The sequence below is a fragment of the Numida meleagris genome, chromosome 1 (genome assembly GCF_002078875.1).
Source record: "Numida meleagris isolate 19003 breed g44 Domestic line chromosome 1, NumMel1.0, whole genome shotgun sequence".
In the NCBI taxonomy this organism is placed as follows: Eukaryota; Metazoa; Chordata; class Aves; order Galliformes; family Numididae; genus Numida; species Numida meleagris.
Window position 1 is genome coordinate 22,883,455 of NC_034409.1, and position 16,850 is coordinate 22,900,304.

At 36.4% G+C, this 16,850-nt stretch overlaps 1 protein-coding gene across 12 annotated transcripts in view; it reads left to right on the forward strand.

The window, feature by feature from the left end:
- CADPS2 (calcium dependent secretion activator 2) overlaps positions 1 to 16,850 on the forward strand; it is a 318,188-nt gene that overhangs the window by 278,797 nt on the left and 22,541 nt on the right. For 10 of the 12 annotated variants that reach the window (XM_021384801.1, XM_021384808.1, XM_021384799.1 and 7 more), the window contains 4 exons: positions 3,807 to 3,881; positions 7,202 to 7,285; positions 7,403 to 7,435; positions 15,234 to 15,341. In XM_021384801.1, coding sequence (XP_021240476.1) covers positions 3,807 to 3,881; positions 7,202 to 7,285; positions 7,403 to 7,435; positions 15,234 to 15,341 — 300 coding nt within the window. Of the gene's footprint in view, positions 1 to 3,806; positions 3,882 to 7,201; positions 7,286 to 7,402; positions 7,436 to 15,233; positions 15,342 to 15,483; positions 15,571 to 16,850 lie in introns of those variants that run through there. The other 2 variants (XM_021384806.1, XR_002434478.1) reach the window with 2 other exon arrangements.

Here is a 16,850-nt window from a genome sequence, read left to right on the forward strand (position 1 = left end):
ATGAGATATTAGGCTTAAACATCTCCCTGAACATTATTATTATTATTTTCATTCCCTATACAGAGCTTCGAGCACTTGCATACTTTCAGTTAGAGTCAGATGAGGAAGTTTCCATCTTTTGTTGTCAGATAGGAAGGAATTTTTATTTCCCATCTAATTATGGCATTCTGGTCATGGTTAGCAATAGCAGCACATTGAGTTTTTAGTTTAAATTTGATTGAGTCTTCCGATTTTCCTGTTACTTCATACAGTGCTTACCATTTTCCCAACTGTTCTCCAGTTAGGTTTACTCTTGTAAGGGGTCCCTAAGTCTGACATTCAGAAAGGCCTTGCTCCTTGCTCTTAAAACTTAAGGGAAGTTTAAGTCAATAGTCAATAGTAATATTCAATACATTGTGTTTAAAGAGAGCTCAGCTTGACTGCTGCCGTAGGAGGGTTGAAGAGGCATGTCCAAGGGAAAAATGCATTATCTCAGATTAACTGCAGTACCTTTAGCCTTATTCATAGCCAAGCAGAATGACAGTTCATGGAGAAAAGCAGGACACAGTGAGACAGCTGAGTAACATACCAGTTGCTACTATATCTCAAACAGTTGCTTGTCCAGCTTCTTATTGTCAGTGTATGTAATCTTCAGTAACTGTATGCTGAACAGCATCCCATGTCCTTCCTGAACCAACAGGCACAATTCCTTTACAATCCACGTATCCTGAATGAAATGAATAGCAACAGTAAGGGAAACATTTTCTGTCACACAGCAATCATTCATCCAGAGTTTTTCAGCATTTGTTGTTTGGGATAAATAGTTTACACTCTATTAACTTAAAAATTTACAATCTAGAAGTTGCAATATTGTGGCAACATTCATTTTTTGAGTATGATAGACAGGCAAGAATCACACAGGAAATATTGCTGGAGACAAGACTCTAACAGAATAGTTCAAGGGCCACTTAGGTTGACTGGTAGTTAGGTACGAGCAGGAGCTTATTTGCTGGTTTGTGTAACTGGGTAATATGAATGGAATAAATGCCATTGGTCTATACTTTTCAGTGTTTTATAGCAAAATATTTATAGAAGCTATTTTATTTCAGAATTCCAACCTCTCTATCATGCTTATTAAATAAGAGAGAGATTGTTTTCCTATTTGTGGAAAAATGAGTTATGTGCCATCTTAGTGGAATATGCCACAGCCAGTGCTGTGGATTATGATAGGGAAAAAAAAAAAAACAGGGAAAATTGAGCATTAATTTGATGAGCTTTGTTTCTAAAGCTCTTTAGGTTCATAAAATTCAAAGATCAAGCTCATTTAACTGCATAAGTAGTAGAGAATTATAGCTGATTTCATAGCGGAAGTGCAGAAGCAATTTAATATGCAGATAGTATTGCTATATGTCAACAGTAATAGTTTTGGTTTAGATGGTCACATAGAATTTATTTTCCAAGCTCCGAGCCATCCAACTTTAAAAAAAAAAATAAGAAGAAAGAAAGAAACAGAACTAAACTAAACTTTAAGAAGGCACAAGTAATTCAAAAAGCCAAGTCCAATGTTGAGACACAGTGAGGTAGAATGGAAGAGAATGTATTGAATATATTGCAGAGCTGAGCAAGTTACAGTTCGCAGCTGACCACAGGATTTAGGAACACTTGTGTTCCCAAAAGCACAGTTGTCAAAAGGTGTTAAAATACTTTGTCTTCTTCCAAATAGCAATACTGGGTCTGCTACAAGAAGCATAGAGATGTATTTGAAAGACCAACCCGATTGTCCTCAACAGAAAGTCCTTTTTGATTACATCCCATGACACACTTTGTTACTAAGCATTGTTTTCTCTCATGTGCAGCTGGTCATATTTTACTGGAGTAACTCAAGGACAAGCTGCATTTTATATTATCCCAGGATCCTTCAGGGATTTTGGAATCATGCTTAAAGACCCCACAACATGGATTGAAATCATTTAGCTATGGGAGTTGTCTAGATTCAGACTCCATGTGGAGTGTGATCGCATCAGCCAGCAGAAGAATATAAGGACACAGCTATTCATAAATAAATGTATTTGGAAAAGCAGTGAAGCTTGCTTCACAGAGCAAGCTTGGCAGAAGTAGAAAAAACAGTCCTGTTTCTGATTTTGGGGTTGTGCATATAACCTTGGCAGCTCATATAACTCCATAGTGAATTCTGCAGTATTTGCCATCTTCCTAAAGGCTATCACCTGGAGTCAAATAATCTTCTGTGAGGACATGAAGTTTTGTTTTTTCAAGGATGGCTGTTTGGCTGGAAGTTGACACTGGAGATGATTGGGATAAAAAAGTTTTTGATCGCATGGTTTGCAAAATGAATCTTGGAAAATGAAATTCAGGTTAAAAAAATTTCAAATCTTATTTCTAAAGAAACTTCATAATTTTGGAAGCTTTTTGTTATTTTTGAATAATTTGAATTGTTTTTTGATTTTTCTGGTCACATAGTGAAGTTAAAGGTAATGGAATCATGGAAAGTTCTTTAATGTATTTAAACAATCTTTCACTCTTCTGAGATGTGTGCTAATATGTCTGAGATCTGTATTCATGTTTTCCAAGCATTTTTAAACTGCAGAGAGGATGTTAAAAGCAAAATTTTACATACACTGAGAACAGTAGTTGGTACGTGGAACAGATACGTGTACACGGATAAACATATTTCATAGTTTTATTCTCTCTTAGTTTAAATGCAGTTTTAGGAGATGTACCATTTAGATAATTATTCCTAAATCTATTAAACTGAACGAATTTAATGTTTTGATTTGTATGAGAACTCTGAGGCAGATGAAATATAGCCTTTAAATACTCTGCAAACTATTCATCTAGCAGCTGCTAAGTTAGGCTAATGTTTGTACTGACCTCAGTACTTTTACTCCGAGCATTATGCTGTTAGCTGTTCCAAGTAGCCTTGAACTGTGAAGGCAGGGTTAGTCTTTACAAGTCACATTTTCTGTGAAGTGGCTATTGGGGACAATCTTTGCTGTCAGATAAATGTTTCTAAAGGAAGAATTACTGTTTAAATTGATGTGCCTCCTTGACAAAATGGGATCCCTAGTTTCTGTTAATTTCAGGAGGGAACTCTGTAGTGTTATCTAAAAGTCTTTCAGATTTATTTTAAAAGCATTTCCTTAAAGGCACCTTCTTTATGAAAAAGCAAAAGAAAGAGACTATGGAAAATGAAGTCTGTTTTATTACGCCTTTTATGGCCTATTAATTTGTTACCATCTATTCTGCTTTGTTGATGAAATTTTAATTTTGCCCTTGCTTGAGCATATTGTAAGACTTGTATAAACTGCAGCTCACTGTGCTAACAGAAAAGCTCTTTTAGGATGAACAATTGAAGTTCATTTCATTTCTAGAGGACATTTAAAATAACTTATGAATGAGAGTTGTCAGACATGAAATGCTCTATTAATTAAATCTTATTCTAGTCTTTTTGCTTCTGCAGCTAAACCAACCCTTTAGAAAAAAATACGTGGCCACCTTAATTATATAGGAGAAGACAAAAAGTATCCTTCACATTCCTTCGCCTGAATAAGAATAAGAACTCAATTCATCTAAATAATAACCCCATTAGCTGCTTAACTCAACAGTATACATGGGAAAATTTTCAACACAGAACGTAAGAAAGTGTTGATTGGGTGGATCATTTTCAAGGGTTTGTTCTTCTGATGTTCAAAATGATAATTTTAAGTAAATCTGATCTGGCAGTGTTACCAGCTTCGCACCATTTATGACTTATGACAAAAGTGTGTGTTCGTATACATGCTAATACTTCTTTATCTTTTGCAAAACAGCAACAGTACCATTCAAAAATAGATGACTTGGTTGAAGAAACTGTGAAAGAAATCATTTCACTTCTTGTTTCAAAGGTAAAACAATTTAGATTTTAATTAATTAAAAAGTAGAAAATATATTTCTAATTACTGAACTTCCGAAACGTCTTTATGTGTCACACAGGTTTGCTGTACACAGTGAGTCGGGAGGGGGAGAGAACAACAAGACAATTTGTAACACATAGTCATCCAAATAATATCACATTTACAAAATTAAATTTTACAAACTGTTAGGTGAAAAATGTCTGTGCAGCTTGCTAATCAGATAGAAGCTGTAAGACCTGATTATGTCAATGCTGTCCCAGATAATACCATGTTTTACTTTTTGTTTAATGAAAACTTTTTCTCCATCATCAGATAGTATTTAAATAATTTTGTATTTAGAGTTGAACAACGTCCAGAATATAACTTTTTAATGAGACTTTGCTTCACAAACCATTCAATTTAAAAGTATAAGTTGTTATTTCCTGAAATTGCCTTTGCGGGATTTTTTTATTTAACAAGGAAACATGTTTGGACATGATATAAATACTTGAATATTTGAAGAAAATTTAACTAGCATCTTGTGTTACTGTAGCACTCCAGTGAAAGTCTTAAGTACTTAATATAAAAGAGAAGGCTTTCAGTCTGAAGGACACAGCAAATAATGCCAGGAGAACATAAACATTTTATAAGATGTCTTGCCGTGTGTGCACTGGAAACTACACAGAAATATCTGATCTTCAGGCAGGAGAAATTAGCCATGCATTTACAAATTGTGAGTTAGAAAAATGAAGACCGTGCTCATATTTTCCTTATGCCTTTGTTTTCGTTTGTTACAGCTTACTGGCAGGGGGTGAGAGGGAGCAAGAATCTCTTTTTAGAGTGACCTTCTCCTCCTTGCACATGATGAGAGGAAGTTTTTGTAGGGTTGTTATAGAAGTTTAAGCATGGTTGATAAATGTGTAAAAAATGTAAAACTGTTTTCTGTAGAGTGGTGTATTAAAGTAAACATAACACCAAATTGTTCGTGTTGACAGTTTATATGAGATTTATATGCAGCCTGCCAGGTTTTTTAGAATTACTGAAGAGGCAGAGGGGAAATTAAATCAAAGCAAATAATGCTATTAGAAGTCAATCCTTGAATTTTTTTTAATATATTTGAAATTATAGAAGAAGGAGGAAAATAATCACATTCGTTCTGGATATAGATACGAATTCTAGAGACAATTGCCATCAGTGAAGAGGGATATACATTATTAGTTATCACATACACTGTTACAAGAGGTTGGAACCTCATAATGGGAAGCAAATATTCTGCGTCATAGGCCAATTGTTAGGGGCCTAACCAGGCTCTCCTCACTTGAAATGTGAACTGCCAGTGACATCCTGATTGCTTCTGTTCCAAGGCAGAAAGCCTCTGAGGGTTCAGAGTAAGGCTGATGCTTCACTCTCAGTTTTGGCCAGAAAAAATGCACATCAATGTGCGTAATATCCCTGCATGTTCTTTACTTTTCATCTAATGTATTTTCATTACTGTTTAGCCTTTGCCTCTGTATTATTTGCCTCGGTATTATGTTCCAGTGGAGTAAGTGTTTCGATATTTGTTTTTTGCTGCTAGTAATCTATGAAAATGAAAAGAGCACTTCAGTGAGATTCTACTTAGAAAAAAAGAAACTGTGACTTTTATGCATAAGACTTACTAACATAAAGCATTTAACAAATAAGAGAACAGCACTAAACAGTGGAACAAAGCACAGTGTGTCTCAGGGTAACCAGTTTAGAGAATCAGATTCTCAGCTCAGAAAAGAAGTTTCCAGCTGTATAACTATGCCTTCCATTTAAATGGACATCCTTGACACTGTGGTGTTTTACTTCCTGATCTTTTGTGTCCCACTTGTATTTGAACCATTTCTATCCCACTTGTGTTGGAACCATTTGTTGGCAATGTGGACATGATGTTTTTTGTAACATTAGCCCCTTCCATAGCGGATATTTGCACAATATGACTGAACATCCTTGGGCAGAAAGCATCCTTACCACTCAGTTAAAATGAGTATGGGAGTCTGCAGCGCATGAGCAGCAGCTTCTGCAGGCACAAAACAGCAAGGCAGAGAGATGGCATTTGATCTAATAAGGGGACTCTAATTAAACTGTGCATGGAGTGCAGAAACAACCACGTTCTCTCTGGTAGCTCACGAAATGGTTTAATTCCTTGATCAGTGCTGACATACTAGTGTCTTAATTAATTGCTGTAATATGATGGGTTAGATTGATAAATGACAAATGTAGGCTTGCACTTGCTTCTGTTCCTTGAACTGCTAAGAGCAGGGCTTATTGTAAAGTGATGATCTCAGTTCCTCTGGAGGTGACACTGTTGTGACACTGTTACAGTGCCCATTAACAGCATGCCAGATGGAATTTTGTTCTGTCCTCACACTCATAAAATGATACTCATGGTTGTTGGAATGACTGTATTGGAGCAAGGGATGCCTTTTAAAACAATTTTTGTACAAACTGGAAGGCAATTCGTGTGTGTAAAATAAATGTGAACGCATACAATGGATGGCAGATACTTTGTCATACACTGTAAGTGACTTAAGTAACATAGCGTCACAGAGGAACATGTTTTAAGGCTAATTTACGCAGTTTAAATATTAAGGTTATAATTAATGCGATAAATATAATTAATAAGAGATTTTGGGGGTCAGAAATAAATTCTGGCAAAGTGGCCTTTGCATGCCACTTGAGAGTTGCAGGTGGAAGCACAGGGGAAAGGACTCTGCCATAGCAGAGACATCGGTCCTATATTCTCGTGCCCCATATTGGCAGCTCCATGCAGGAGCCATTGCTGTTGCTGAAGATGAGCTGACAGAAGTCACTAGTGCTATGACACTGCTGGATGAAATTGGTGCTGGGTTTCTTTTCAATAACAAAGATAAGAGGAACATGATGTTGAAATAATAGGCTTTAACAATTGTGCTCCATCAGCTCTGAAGCTGTGATCCTGGAAACTGAGGTCCTAGAAAATAACGTTTCCTACCTAGAATACATGTTGGGTATACACACTCCTGTACTTAACCATGCAGTGCAGGGAAAGCAAAGAGGTGTGTGTTAACAGGCCCACCTTGAGAGAAAATGTCAGTTGGTTTCTGTTTCTGCAGTGGCTAAACAGTGATATCTACCAGTGTGGTCAGAAAGTGAGCTGCAGAAAGAATGCTTACCATGATTTCAGCACTTTGTGAGCGAAAAAATGCTCAAATTGGCGGTTTGCCATGTTGAACAATAGAAGTCTGAGGAAAAAACCTCACTTCCTCATTCAAAATATTTACTTCTCACATTGTGCATTTGGCTTTTGCTCTGTGCTTTTCCTCCAGGTTGTTTCAGTGTTAGAAGGTGTGCTGTCCAAATTGTCAAGATATGACGAAGGCACTTTCTTCTCATCTTTAGTTTCATTCACGGTAGGTGTTTGAATTCACAGTGGCTTTGTTCTTTCTGTGCATAATTCTAAACTTGTGCACAATCTGTAGTAGTAAGCCCTTACTTGGCTTACTTGTTTTATTTTTCATTTCCTACAGGTGAAAGCAGCTGCAAAATATGTTGACGTTCCTGTAAGTACAACCCTTTTTTTTTTTTTTGCCATTGTTAATAATAATTCAAAAAAAAAAAAAAGGAGCTTTTGTTAGCTCACACTTTTCTTGTTGAAATTTTGCTTTCCTACAGAGATTCATTACAGCTTTGCACAAAGTCTTTAAACAGCCACTACAAACCTCAGAAGGCATTTCATTTCCCTCAAGCAACGAATAACTTTCAAAACAAAGCTTAGAAAGGTTATTCTCAGTGCACTTTTTCAGTTGTGGAAGAGTGAGGATTGTAAGCTAGATACTCTTTTGTAGGAGTCTTTCCATCATTTGGACAAATTGTTCAACTGTAGAGGATAAGCAACAAGTAAAAGTATCATTTTTTACTGTGAAACCCAACCTTGCTTATTTAATCCCTTGCTTGCTAAACTTCTGTTTGATCTACCATTGATTATGTGGTGTTTATGTGGTGTTTATGTGTGTGAATAAAAACTAAAAGGATTGCTGTTGGAGCTCTTTTATACAGAAAAATAAAATACAACTGTTAAAATATTTTCATCAGAGTAAAATATTTCTCTTCTAAAAAGCACAAATATTGTCACTATCACTGTCAAAAATATTCTTTGTTCTCTCACAAGTCTGTGTTCTCGTGGATTTCAGTGTGATTCTAAGATAATCTTATTTGCCAAGCGCAGGAAAAATAATTGAAATTATGTTAATGATGTTACATAAATTCAATTACAAATATAGATGAACCCCAGACATAATAGATTGTATGATTGCTAGAAATTCTTCCAACAGTTCTATACTCCTGCCCTTCCTTATCATATAGCAGCAGGTATGGAAGGGTCTCGAAGAGGATCACAGTAGGCCCAGAATTGGATACTTCTAAAAATGTTAGTCTCTGCTTGAAATTCAATTCCTTGCAGTGATAAAAGACTTACAGGTACCCCAAAATGCAGCCCTCTCATTTGGTATAGTTTCAAAAATATGCAAAATTGCACTCTGTAGATGACGGCATTCTGCCCCTGTGCCTCCATTTGAAGATCTCAGTAGGTCACCTCAGCGTTGTCCTTGGCTCTTGGCAACTGGACTGTTGGTCACTTGGTGGATCTTGAGGAGAAGGGGTTGAGAGGCTAAAAGGCTGTTTGGGTTTGTTTGTTTTTTTAAGTGCGTGCATGAAATCATCAGAATTTTTGATCTTTGATTCCAGGCTGAATATTTGGCAAAGAGTGGGAAATATGCTCTTTTATAGTGAAATAAGAAGAAATTAACTTTTTAAATTGACAAAGGAGATATCAGGAGAAAACGAAGATAGTACTGAGCAGAATGTTTTAGAGATAGGATGAGAGGGAAAGAGAATACAAACAGTGAAAAGTTCAATAAACATTGAAAGTTATGGATTAAGAAAGAGGAATGACATTCTTGGATGGTTCTTGTTCATTTGGAGGAGAAGGTTAATTTTAATAATTATAATATTGATAAGCAACTTAGATGTTAAGTTGTGGGACATAAGAGCACACACTCTGCAGATGGCATTCTTCATCTTCTCAGGGCTGGAATGGGAAATGTGGACTTAGACTTGCAGTTTGCTTACTTGTTCAGTGTCACTATCTGCCCTTCTGTTCATTAATCTTTTCAGAGAATTGTGAAAAACTCCATCCAACAATAAATGTCACTTTTTGTTTTTAACCTGTTTAAGAAAGTATTCAACATAAACCTCCATTTCTCAGAATACTCTTTTAAGATATGGTACATGCACAGTCACAAGAAACTCTCGGTGCTTTCTTCCACCACAGCACATAGGGATATATTGACACTGTGTGTTTTGGTATCAGAAACACCTATGGAAATATTAGGGACAGTGCAAAATAACCCAGACTAAGAAAATTAGTGACAATGATAATTTGTGTTTTCATAGAAATAATAATGAAAAAATCTAGTTGCTATTTTGCTATTTTCATTGGTAATTGTCACAGTATGCTATGCTCTGAAATGGAAGAAGTTGTGGCCATTGGGCTAATGAAAGAAACCAAATGTTTGCAGTAAAACAGCACAAACTTTACAAATATTAGTACATCAGTGTCGCAATTTGTTCTCTTGTTAATGCTGTGCTTTGATGTTTGAGAATGCACAAACTTATTTAGGGTACTTTAAAAAAAAAAAGAAAGAAAAAAAAAGAAACTCACCCAAACAAGTATTTGTTAGTTTCTTAAAGCCCAAGTAATCATTAGGAGATGCAGAACTAAAACCTGTCTATTTTTTCCTTTCTTTAGTGTTCTGTTCGCATAGCTAGTTAATTAATGAGAAAAGGGAAAGAATGCAGTAAAATTGAGGGCAAAAATGTGTATTAATCTCAAATTATTATTATTCCTAAATTGTGTAGATCATTTCATTGTGTTCAGTTTCTTATCACGTAAGTCAGATTTGCACACAAATAATTGTATATTTAGCTTGTCATTTCTGTACACGTTTACCTCATTTACAAATATAACCAGAGCAATTACTTATACAAATTGAGCATCCAGTTACATGCATATTTATATACTTCTTTTTGTTCAGAAAGGTATGTTTAAATCCCTTTGTAGGAGCCAGTAATCTATGCCAGTCATTTTGAGGGCACAGAAGGAACCTAATCCTCCCGCACTCCGTGTAGGCCACCTGTCATACCAAGTGCACAGAGGCCATTTGAAGGAGCCAGGGCTGACAGCAGTGCACAACTCGCACAATGCCAGCCCTCTTACTCTGCTGTTGCCTTTATGCAGGGATCAAAGGTATGAAAAGGGGCCTCACACATGTGCCAGCATTTGACTTATGGGGTCCTGTAGAGGCCAAAGTAGGATCTCTGCCTCCTACCAGGCAGATACACATCGGGACCTTCCAGACACCTCCATTTCCAAATCTAACTCTTGTGTTGCATTACCTATTCAGCTGGTTTTGAGAAGCAAGCAATTTTCCTGGGAAATCAGTCTTTATTAAGGTGTGGCCGTACTGTGCCATTTCTTTTTTAAACAGGATTTACTTGGAGGCCTCTGTTTACAAATAAAGAACACAAAGTAGTCCTCATCCTCATGCTCAGTGCTTCTCCTACCTTCCTCCTCTTTTGTACACCCAAACCAGGGAACTACTCTTCTGCTTTGAAATCCATAGAAACAAGCTACTGAAATAGAACAGGAGGAAAAGCTCTGCATCATCTGCTTTGAGTCAGCGGTGTTTCTGAGCTCTCTCTTAAATGGAGATCAGAAGGACAAATGCTAATGAGACAGAAAGTTAACACAGTAGAACACAGTTATTTTGGGAGGGGTGAGAAAGCAGAGTTTAATATCAGATTTTGTCATAGTAGCTATAGCATATTGAAGATCTTTTGCACCACAGAATTCAGATCTGCAAACAGGGTACAAACCCTTTCACACCTGTGCTGCCCTTCGATTTCAATGAAACTGCACTTACATGAAAAAGTGTTTGCGTAAATGCTTGTAGAATCACAGCTTAAGTTCTGCATGGCAGTTCTCTTGTAAAATACACAGCTTACCCTTTGCCAGGGTTACTTTTTAATCTACTAGAAGATGCATTACAGACAGGGAAACTGCATAGTATCTTTTCATTTAAGCAAAATAGTATTTTTCGTAACCTTGTAAGAATAAAATGCTACCTTTAAAATGAACTAATTATACAAATTTTCCTTCACGGCTTAGGTGTTTTGATGTGTAAGAAATGAAGAGTGAGGATCCGGTCATGAATACAAGTAGCTTTCATTCCAAAAGTATTTTAGTGATATTTTAGTTCTCTGATTCAAAGGCTTGAGTTATGACCCATGAGTATTTAGAGGAAAAATTTCAGGCAGTGAAATTTTCCAGTGTGCTCTTTCATTAGGTGGTGGACACTTAATAAGGAGCTCCTATGTTTCTCACAATGGCCCCCTCCAGCTCATCACTCCTTTTCATTTCATTGTTCCACCCGCGCTGCAGTTGAAACGCCTCCCTCCAGCAGCCGGGGAGGGGAAGGGGGCAGAGGAGAGCACGTACAAAATGGGAAGAAGTTAGTTGTTACGTAGTTAGCCTTTAGCATCTGCTCTCGTCTTTGAGAAATAACAGGATAGCAGCTCTGTAAGACTGCATTTCTTTCTTAGTAATGTCAAGAATACGAGTATACGTAATACTCTGTGATGCTAAGAAACATTCTGTGACAAATGCCCAAGTGGGAATAAACACCATTCAGATACTTCCAAATGTACATGGTTTTCATTGGGATCCATGGCAAGCTGGTGCATTGTGAAAAGCTGTGCAGAAACTTAAGTGTATCTGCGCTATAGAGAAAGGCTACTGCTTGTGGCAGTGTTAAAGTTGTTGCAAACCCTCCAGCAGCAAAACACGTGAGTGCCTGGAACTCGAGGCAGTGCGGCGTTACTGTTGTCCAGACACTCCATCACCAGTGGCCCAAGCACGTGTCAGTCCTCGTACAGTTTCTACGTCATCTTTGAAACTGGAATGAAGTATTTTAAAATTTACCTCATTTTAAATAGACATTATGAGAGTGATTCTCGGTTTCATGGGGAAACGTTGTTTCTCCTTTATCTAAATACGTTGCTATGAAAAAGTGAGTGGCGATCTGGACCCTCCTACCAGCACAGAGCAGAAGAGACAACCTGCACCTGTGGGATTAGGTGGAGCAGCAGGAAGTAAGAGCACTTGCAGTATATAATTAAGAAGGATTTTTTTTTTCCCAAACAGCATGTTCATCTCACCAGGTTAACTAGTGATTAACCCTAAAAAAGAATGTGCCGAAGCCTACACCCTTGTTTAAACTCATTCACTTGCCAGTGTATTCAGTTACTTGTGTAACCAGCGACAAAGTAACCCTATTTACAACTCTTCATTTCCTGGTATTTTATTTGATGTCTTTGTGTTTCTGGTTTCTCCATTCATCTCTTTGTTTGGTTCTCTTTCATTTTCAGATAGGCAAAACATCTTGTCTGCTGTTCTGAATAAAACAAACCTACAAAAACTTTTTATCTATCATAAAAAAACCACTTTTTTTTTCCTTGGGGAAGTTTTCAGACAGAATGCCTTTTTTACGCTTACCCAGATAAATACACCAGGCTAAATTTTTCTCCTAAAGATGTGAAAATCCCTCTCTCCTATTAATTCCTGCAAATGCTCTGCCTGAGATTCAAAGGAGTAAAATTTTAAGTTTTGAGCATAGAAGTGTAGTCTTGAGGTTTGCCTGGTATTTGTATTAAATGTCCACTGTGACTGTTACTTAAAGTATATCTAAGTTTGTATTAGCTTGCATTTTAAGGTAGACCCAATTGCTTTTTTATTATTACGGTTATTATATGTTTGCCTGTTTCTTTTATTCTGAAGCTTAATAAACCAAAGAGAACAATGATAGGGTCCTGTAATCAGAGGTTCGCTTCTAATACATAATCCCTATGGAAAAAGAAACATTAAATGTATAGTGCTACACCTGCTTTGGTGCTTATAATAGCTTTCTTTTCTTCTTTTACATGTTTAGAGACAATAAATAAATTCAGTGCATGCTGTATAGAGAGATAATGAACAGTTTGATATGCTATTGGTTCATTCCATGTTTATTCTGTTTCACCCCCCATAAGCAAAGATGGTTAGTTTGCAATGATTTCGGTGAGTTTTTAAAAGAGAAAGTCATACTGTCGCAATATTGGTAATCGTCCTTACCCAGACATATTTCTCCAGTCACTTTTTAAAGGGAAAATTAATTTTTTTCCACAGTGATTTCAAAGATAATTATCCTGCACGCATTAAAGAAGGATGAAGTGTTTTAAAGAACTGTAATTCTAATTGGTAAATGTCACCAGCTGTTGCAGTTACTCTTACTTGTGTATATTCTTTTAATGATTACACTCCCGTGCCACAAGATACATGAAAATATATTCACTAGGTGTGAAATTCCCATATGTCACAGCTTCAAGACTAGGTAAACAGCTCAAAGACAAGGGGAAAGTTAACGCTGATGAGAAATGTTATTTTTCTAGCTTTGGCTGTCTGCAAGGCAAACATTTTTTTATTGAACTTAAATAATTGAACTAAAGGAAAAAAAAAAACCCACATGAACCAGAGAACCAGCAGGTTTTACCACTCAGTGAAATATTCATTTTAGAGTTGAATATGCATCTCCAAGATGCATAATAAACCTTTCATTTGTTAGATTATCTCCTTCACCTACCTCTGAAATTTCAGAGTATTTTCCCATTTTCTCACCAAATTAGAACTAGTCCAATTCCTATAAACTTCCTATGAGGTTTTAGAAAGTACACGAGGTTTTAACTTCGCTGGCATTCTTCTGTACTTTCACAGATGAGTATCTTAAGGGACTGTATGTAACTTTCTGTTTTAAATGTCCTTGACTTGTGATTTAGTTTCATTTAAAAACATTTCTGTCAACTTTGAATGAAAAAGGCACATTTTTTTAAATGAGTGAAATCCACTTATCTCCAACAGAGAGTTATTTTATCTGTTGTTTTTTTACATTTTTATTTCTGTGCTTGACATCAACATTTATAATTCAGATGTAAATATAAATTGTCTTAGATTCCTCTTAAGAGTTTCATGTAGGTAGCTGTACATATGTGTTAGGATCTTTAAATGAGCTTTCATTGCCAATAAAATTATCAATATAAATGTGCAAAACACATTAAGTTGTTCAGTGTGAGATTTGGAGATGCTAGAATCATTAAACCAGGCTATCATTCCAAATCCTTTGTAAATCACATTGTGCTAAAGCTTCCTGTAAAGTCATTTATTATAAAATGTAGCCTTCTTTTGCATGCTATGAACTTAGAAAACAAACAACAACAAAAGCTATTATGCAGGAGCAACAGATACTTTTAAAACTTGCTGACATGGAAGGCTTTCCAAAGTGCTTATGTTTGTTCTTGGTTCCTCTTCGAGAAAGGTGAATTCAGACCCACTCTGTATATGCTACCAGGAAAGAGGACATTGCAGGCTGACAGGATGAGGGTTTAGTGTGAAATAACATTTTGTGTATAGAGGGGTCCAGAAGTCCCAGCTGGGCAGGAAAGCGCAGCTAGAGTAACCAGTCTAGCTGGCCTAACATAAGGGCAGCCTTTCTTGACCTCTTTAAGAGCGTGGTGTGAAAATAGTGCCTGCTCTGGTGTTCCTGCAGGACACGGATTGGTGCAAGAAGGGAAATATTTTAGTCCTTGCTTGTTTCCTAGTCGTTCTCTGAGCTGACTCTGCCTGTGCAACAGTTTCAGAAAAACAGTGCTACAGGTCTACTCTCATACTGTCATTTTTGTTCCAGTCTAACTCATTTCTTCTAGTGAAATGCTTGAACTTTAAATGAGAATTAGTAGAAGCTAACCTCAAACACGAAGTTCAGTTGTATATAAAAGTAAATGGCAACAAATCTGACTGAACACAAAAGGAATTGCTTGGCATTTTTTCACCCTTTTCTGAGTGTGATGATAGCAGGATCTAGACCTTGAAGGTGGGGTAGTTGTGATAGCCTTGCTAAAGACAAAGGGAAAAATGTCCTAGTTTGCCATTGATGTTACAAGAACCAAGACTTCATTCTTGGATCACATATGGGAGAGCAGATTTATGACTCAAAGCATTCATAAATTGTAATAAATAGTGATCCCTTCTGAACTTGCTAACTAACTCGGAATTCTCAGCAGATTTACTAAATGCTGCCAATATATATGCAAGCATTCTAACATAATCTCAGTTTTCCTTAAGACTAAGTATAATTTATAAGTCTCAGTTGTCGCATGGTCTTTCTTTTTCCCTTCCTCACAACTCTATCCCCTTGCTTTATGTTTCCACAGAAACCAGGGATGGATCTAGCAGATACCTACATCATGTTTGTTCGACAAAACCAGGATATACTTCGAGAAAAGGTCAATGAGGAAATGTATATAGAGAAGTTATTTGATGTAAGTAACTACCCTCTCAAGCTTTGCTGGTATCACTACTACCTAGAGGAAATAAGCTGCATTTTGATGATATTCAGCAAGCTGTTCAGGTGTTCTTCCCTGCTGATCATTTTTTCTTTTGCTTTTTGTTTATTGTCTTCAGCTATCAAGGGTGACCTTTCTTTAAACACTTTATGCATGGAAATTTTAAGTGCTAGAAGGCATAAATAAAAATGGTAGAAGATTGCTATTTGACGTAGTCTTTTTTCCAATGTGAGTAGTCCGATTTTATTCCATCTTTTGATTTTGAGTGTGTTAATGGAGAGAACTTGATTGGTTTGATTTGTGGACTGTATCACAGAGCTCACTCCCCTGAATAAAAAGCTTGTATATATCTCTGCAAGTTCATGTACAGAGAGAGGCCAGGTGCATCTATGGATTTGACAGACACTTCCATGGAACAACTTTTAGAATTTTGCACTGTTATTTTTACTTTAAGGCTCTTAAGAACTTTAAATTGACTGTTCACTGAATTGTCAAACTTCTATTCAAAATTTTTATCCTGCTTCTGCAAGTTCAGCATAATTCTCTTCCTCATCTTCCAGGTCCACACATTGTTAGCCAGCCTGTATTTTTTGCACAAACTTCCATCAGCTCCTATAGTGGCTTCTGCAACTTTCCTCTAGCAATTCCTCAGCCTTGATGTGTCCCTTTTTCATCAGAAAAAAATCACCTACTCTACCAAAATTTTCTTTCTTCAAGGATTGCCTATAAGGCCACTGTAAGGCCAAACACTCTTGGACACATTTCTGCTAATGAGCACTAATGTATGTCTAGTGTCTCCTTTTCTGACTTGCCTGAAGCAGAATTTTTAGGTGGCTGAAATTGTATCTACTTTTTTTTTAAATAAATTCAAAGCACTATGCATTTAAAATATCATTAAATTAAAAGTTATTTTATTATAAACTTGTATCAATTTACTTGACAAATATACATTATTATGTAGAAAATGAAGCAGCAAAATATGTCATCTTTGACACGGTGCAACACAATCCATTGCAAAACAAATTCTGGAACATGATACACACTTTGAAATGTATTTATTTGTGTGTCATCTCCTAAGTATTTTAGAAAGCTTTGCTGGCAGTTTCATTTAATTATGCAAGTTACAGCAAATGTTTTCATAACAGCAATTCACAGCCTTTACTGTGACACTACAGTTGTGGCAGTCACAGAAGGTCCCATAACATAGACTCTCAGCCATGGTATGTCATGTCAGTGTTTGTTGTTTGTTAGACTGGGTGGTCAAAATGAGATTTATCTCTCAGATTTTATATTTCCAGACACTTCCAGGCAGCTTTACCAAAAAAAAAAAAAAAAAAAAAAAAAAAGTATCATCTGTTTTAATAAGCTAAGTGCTAATATGTGTGAAAAGAATGATTTTATAAAAGCTTTGATGCCCTGCAGGGGTAGAAAAATTATCATCCATCCAGCTGGCACCTTCACAAAGTACTAAAACCATATTAGCAA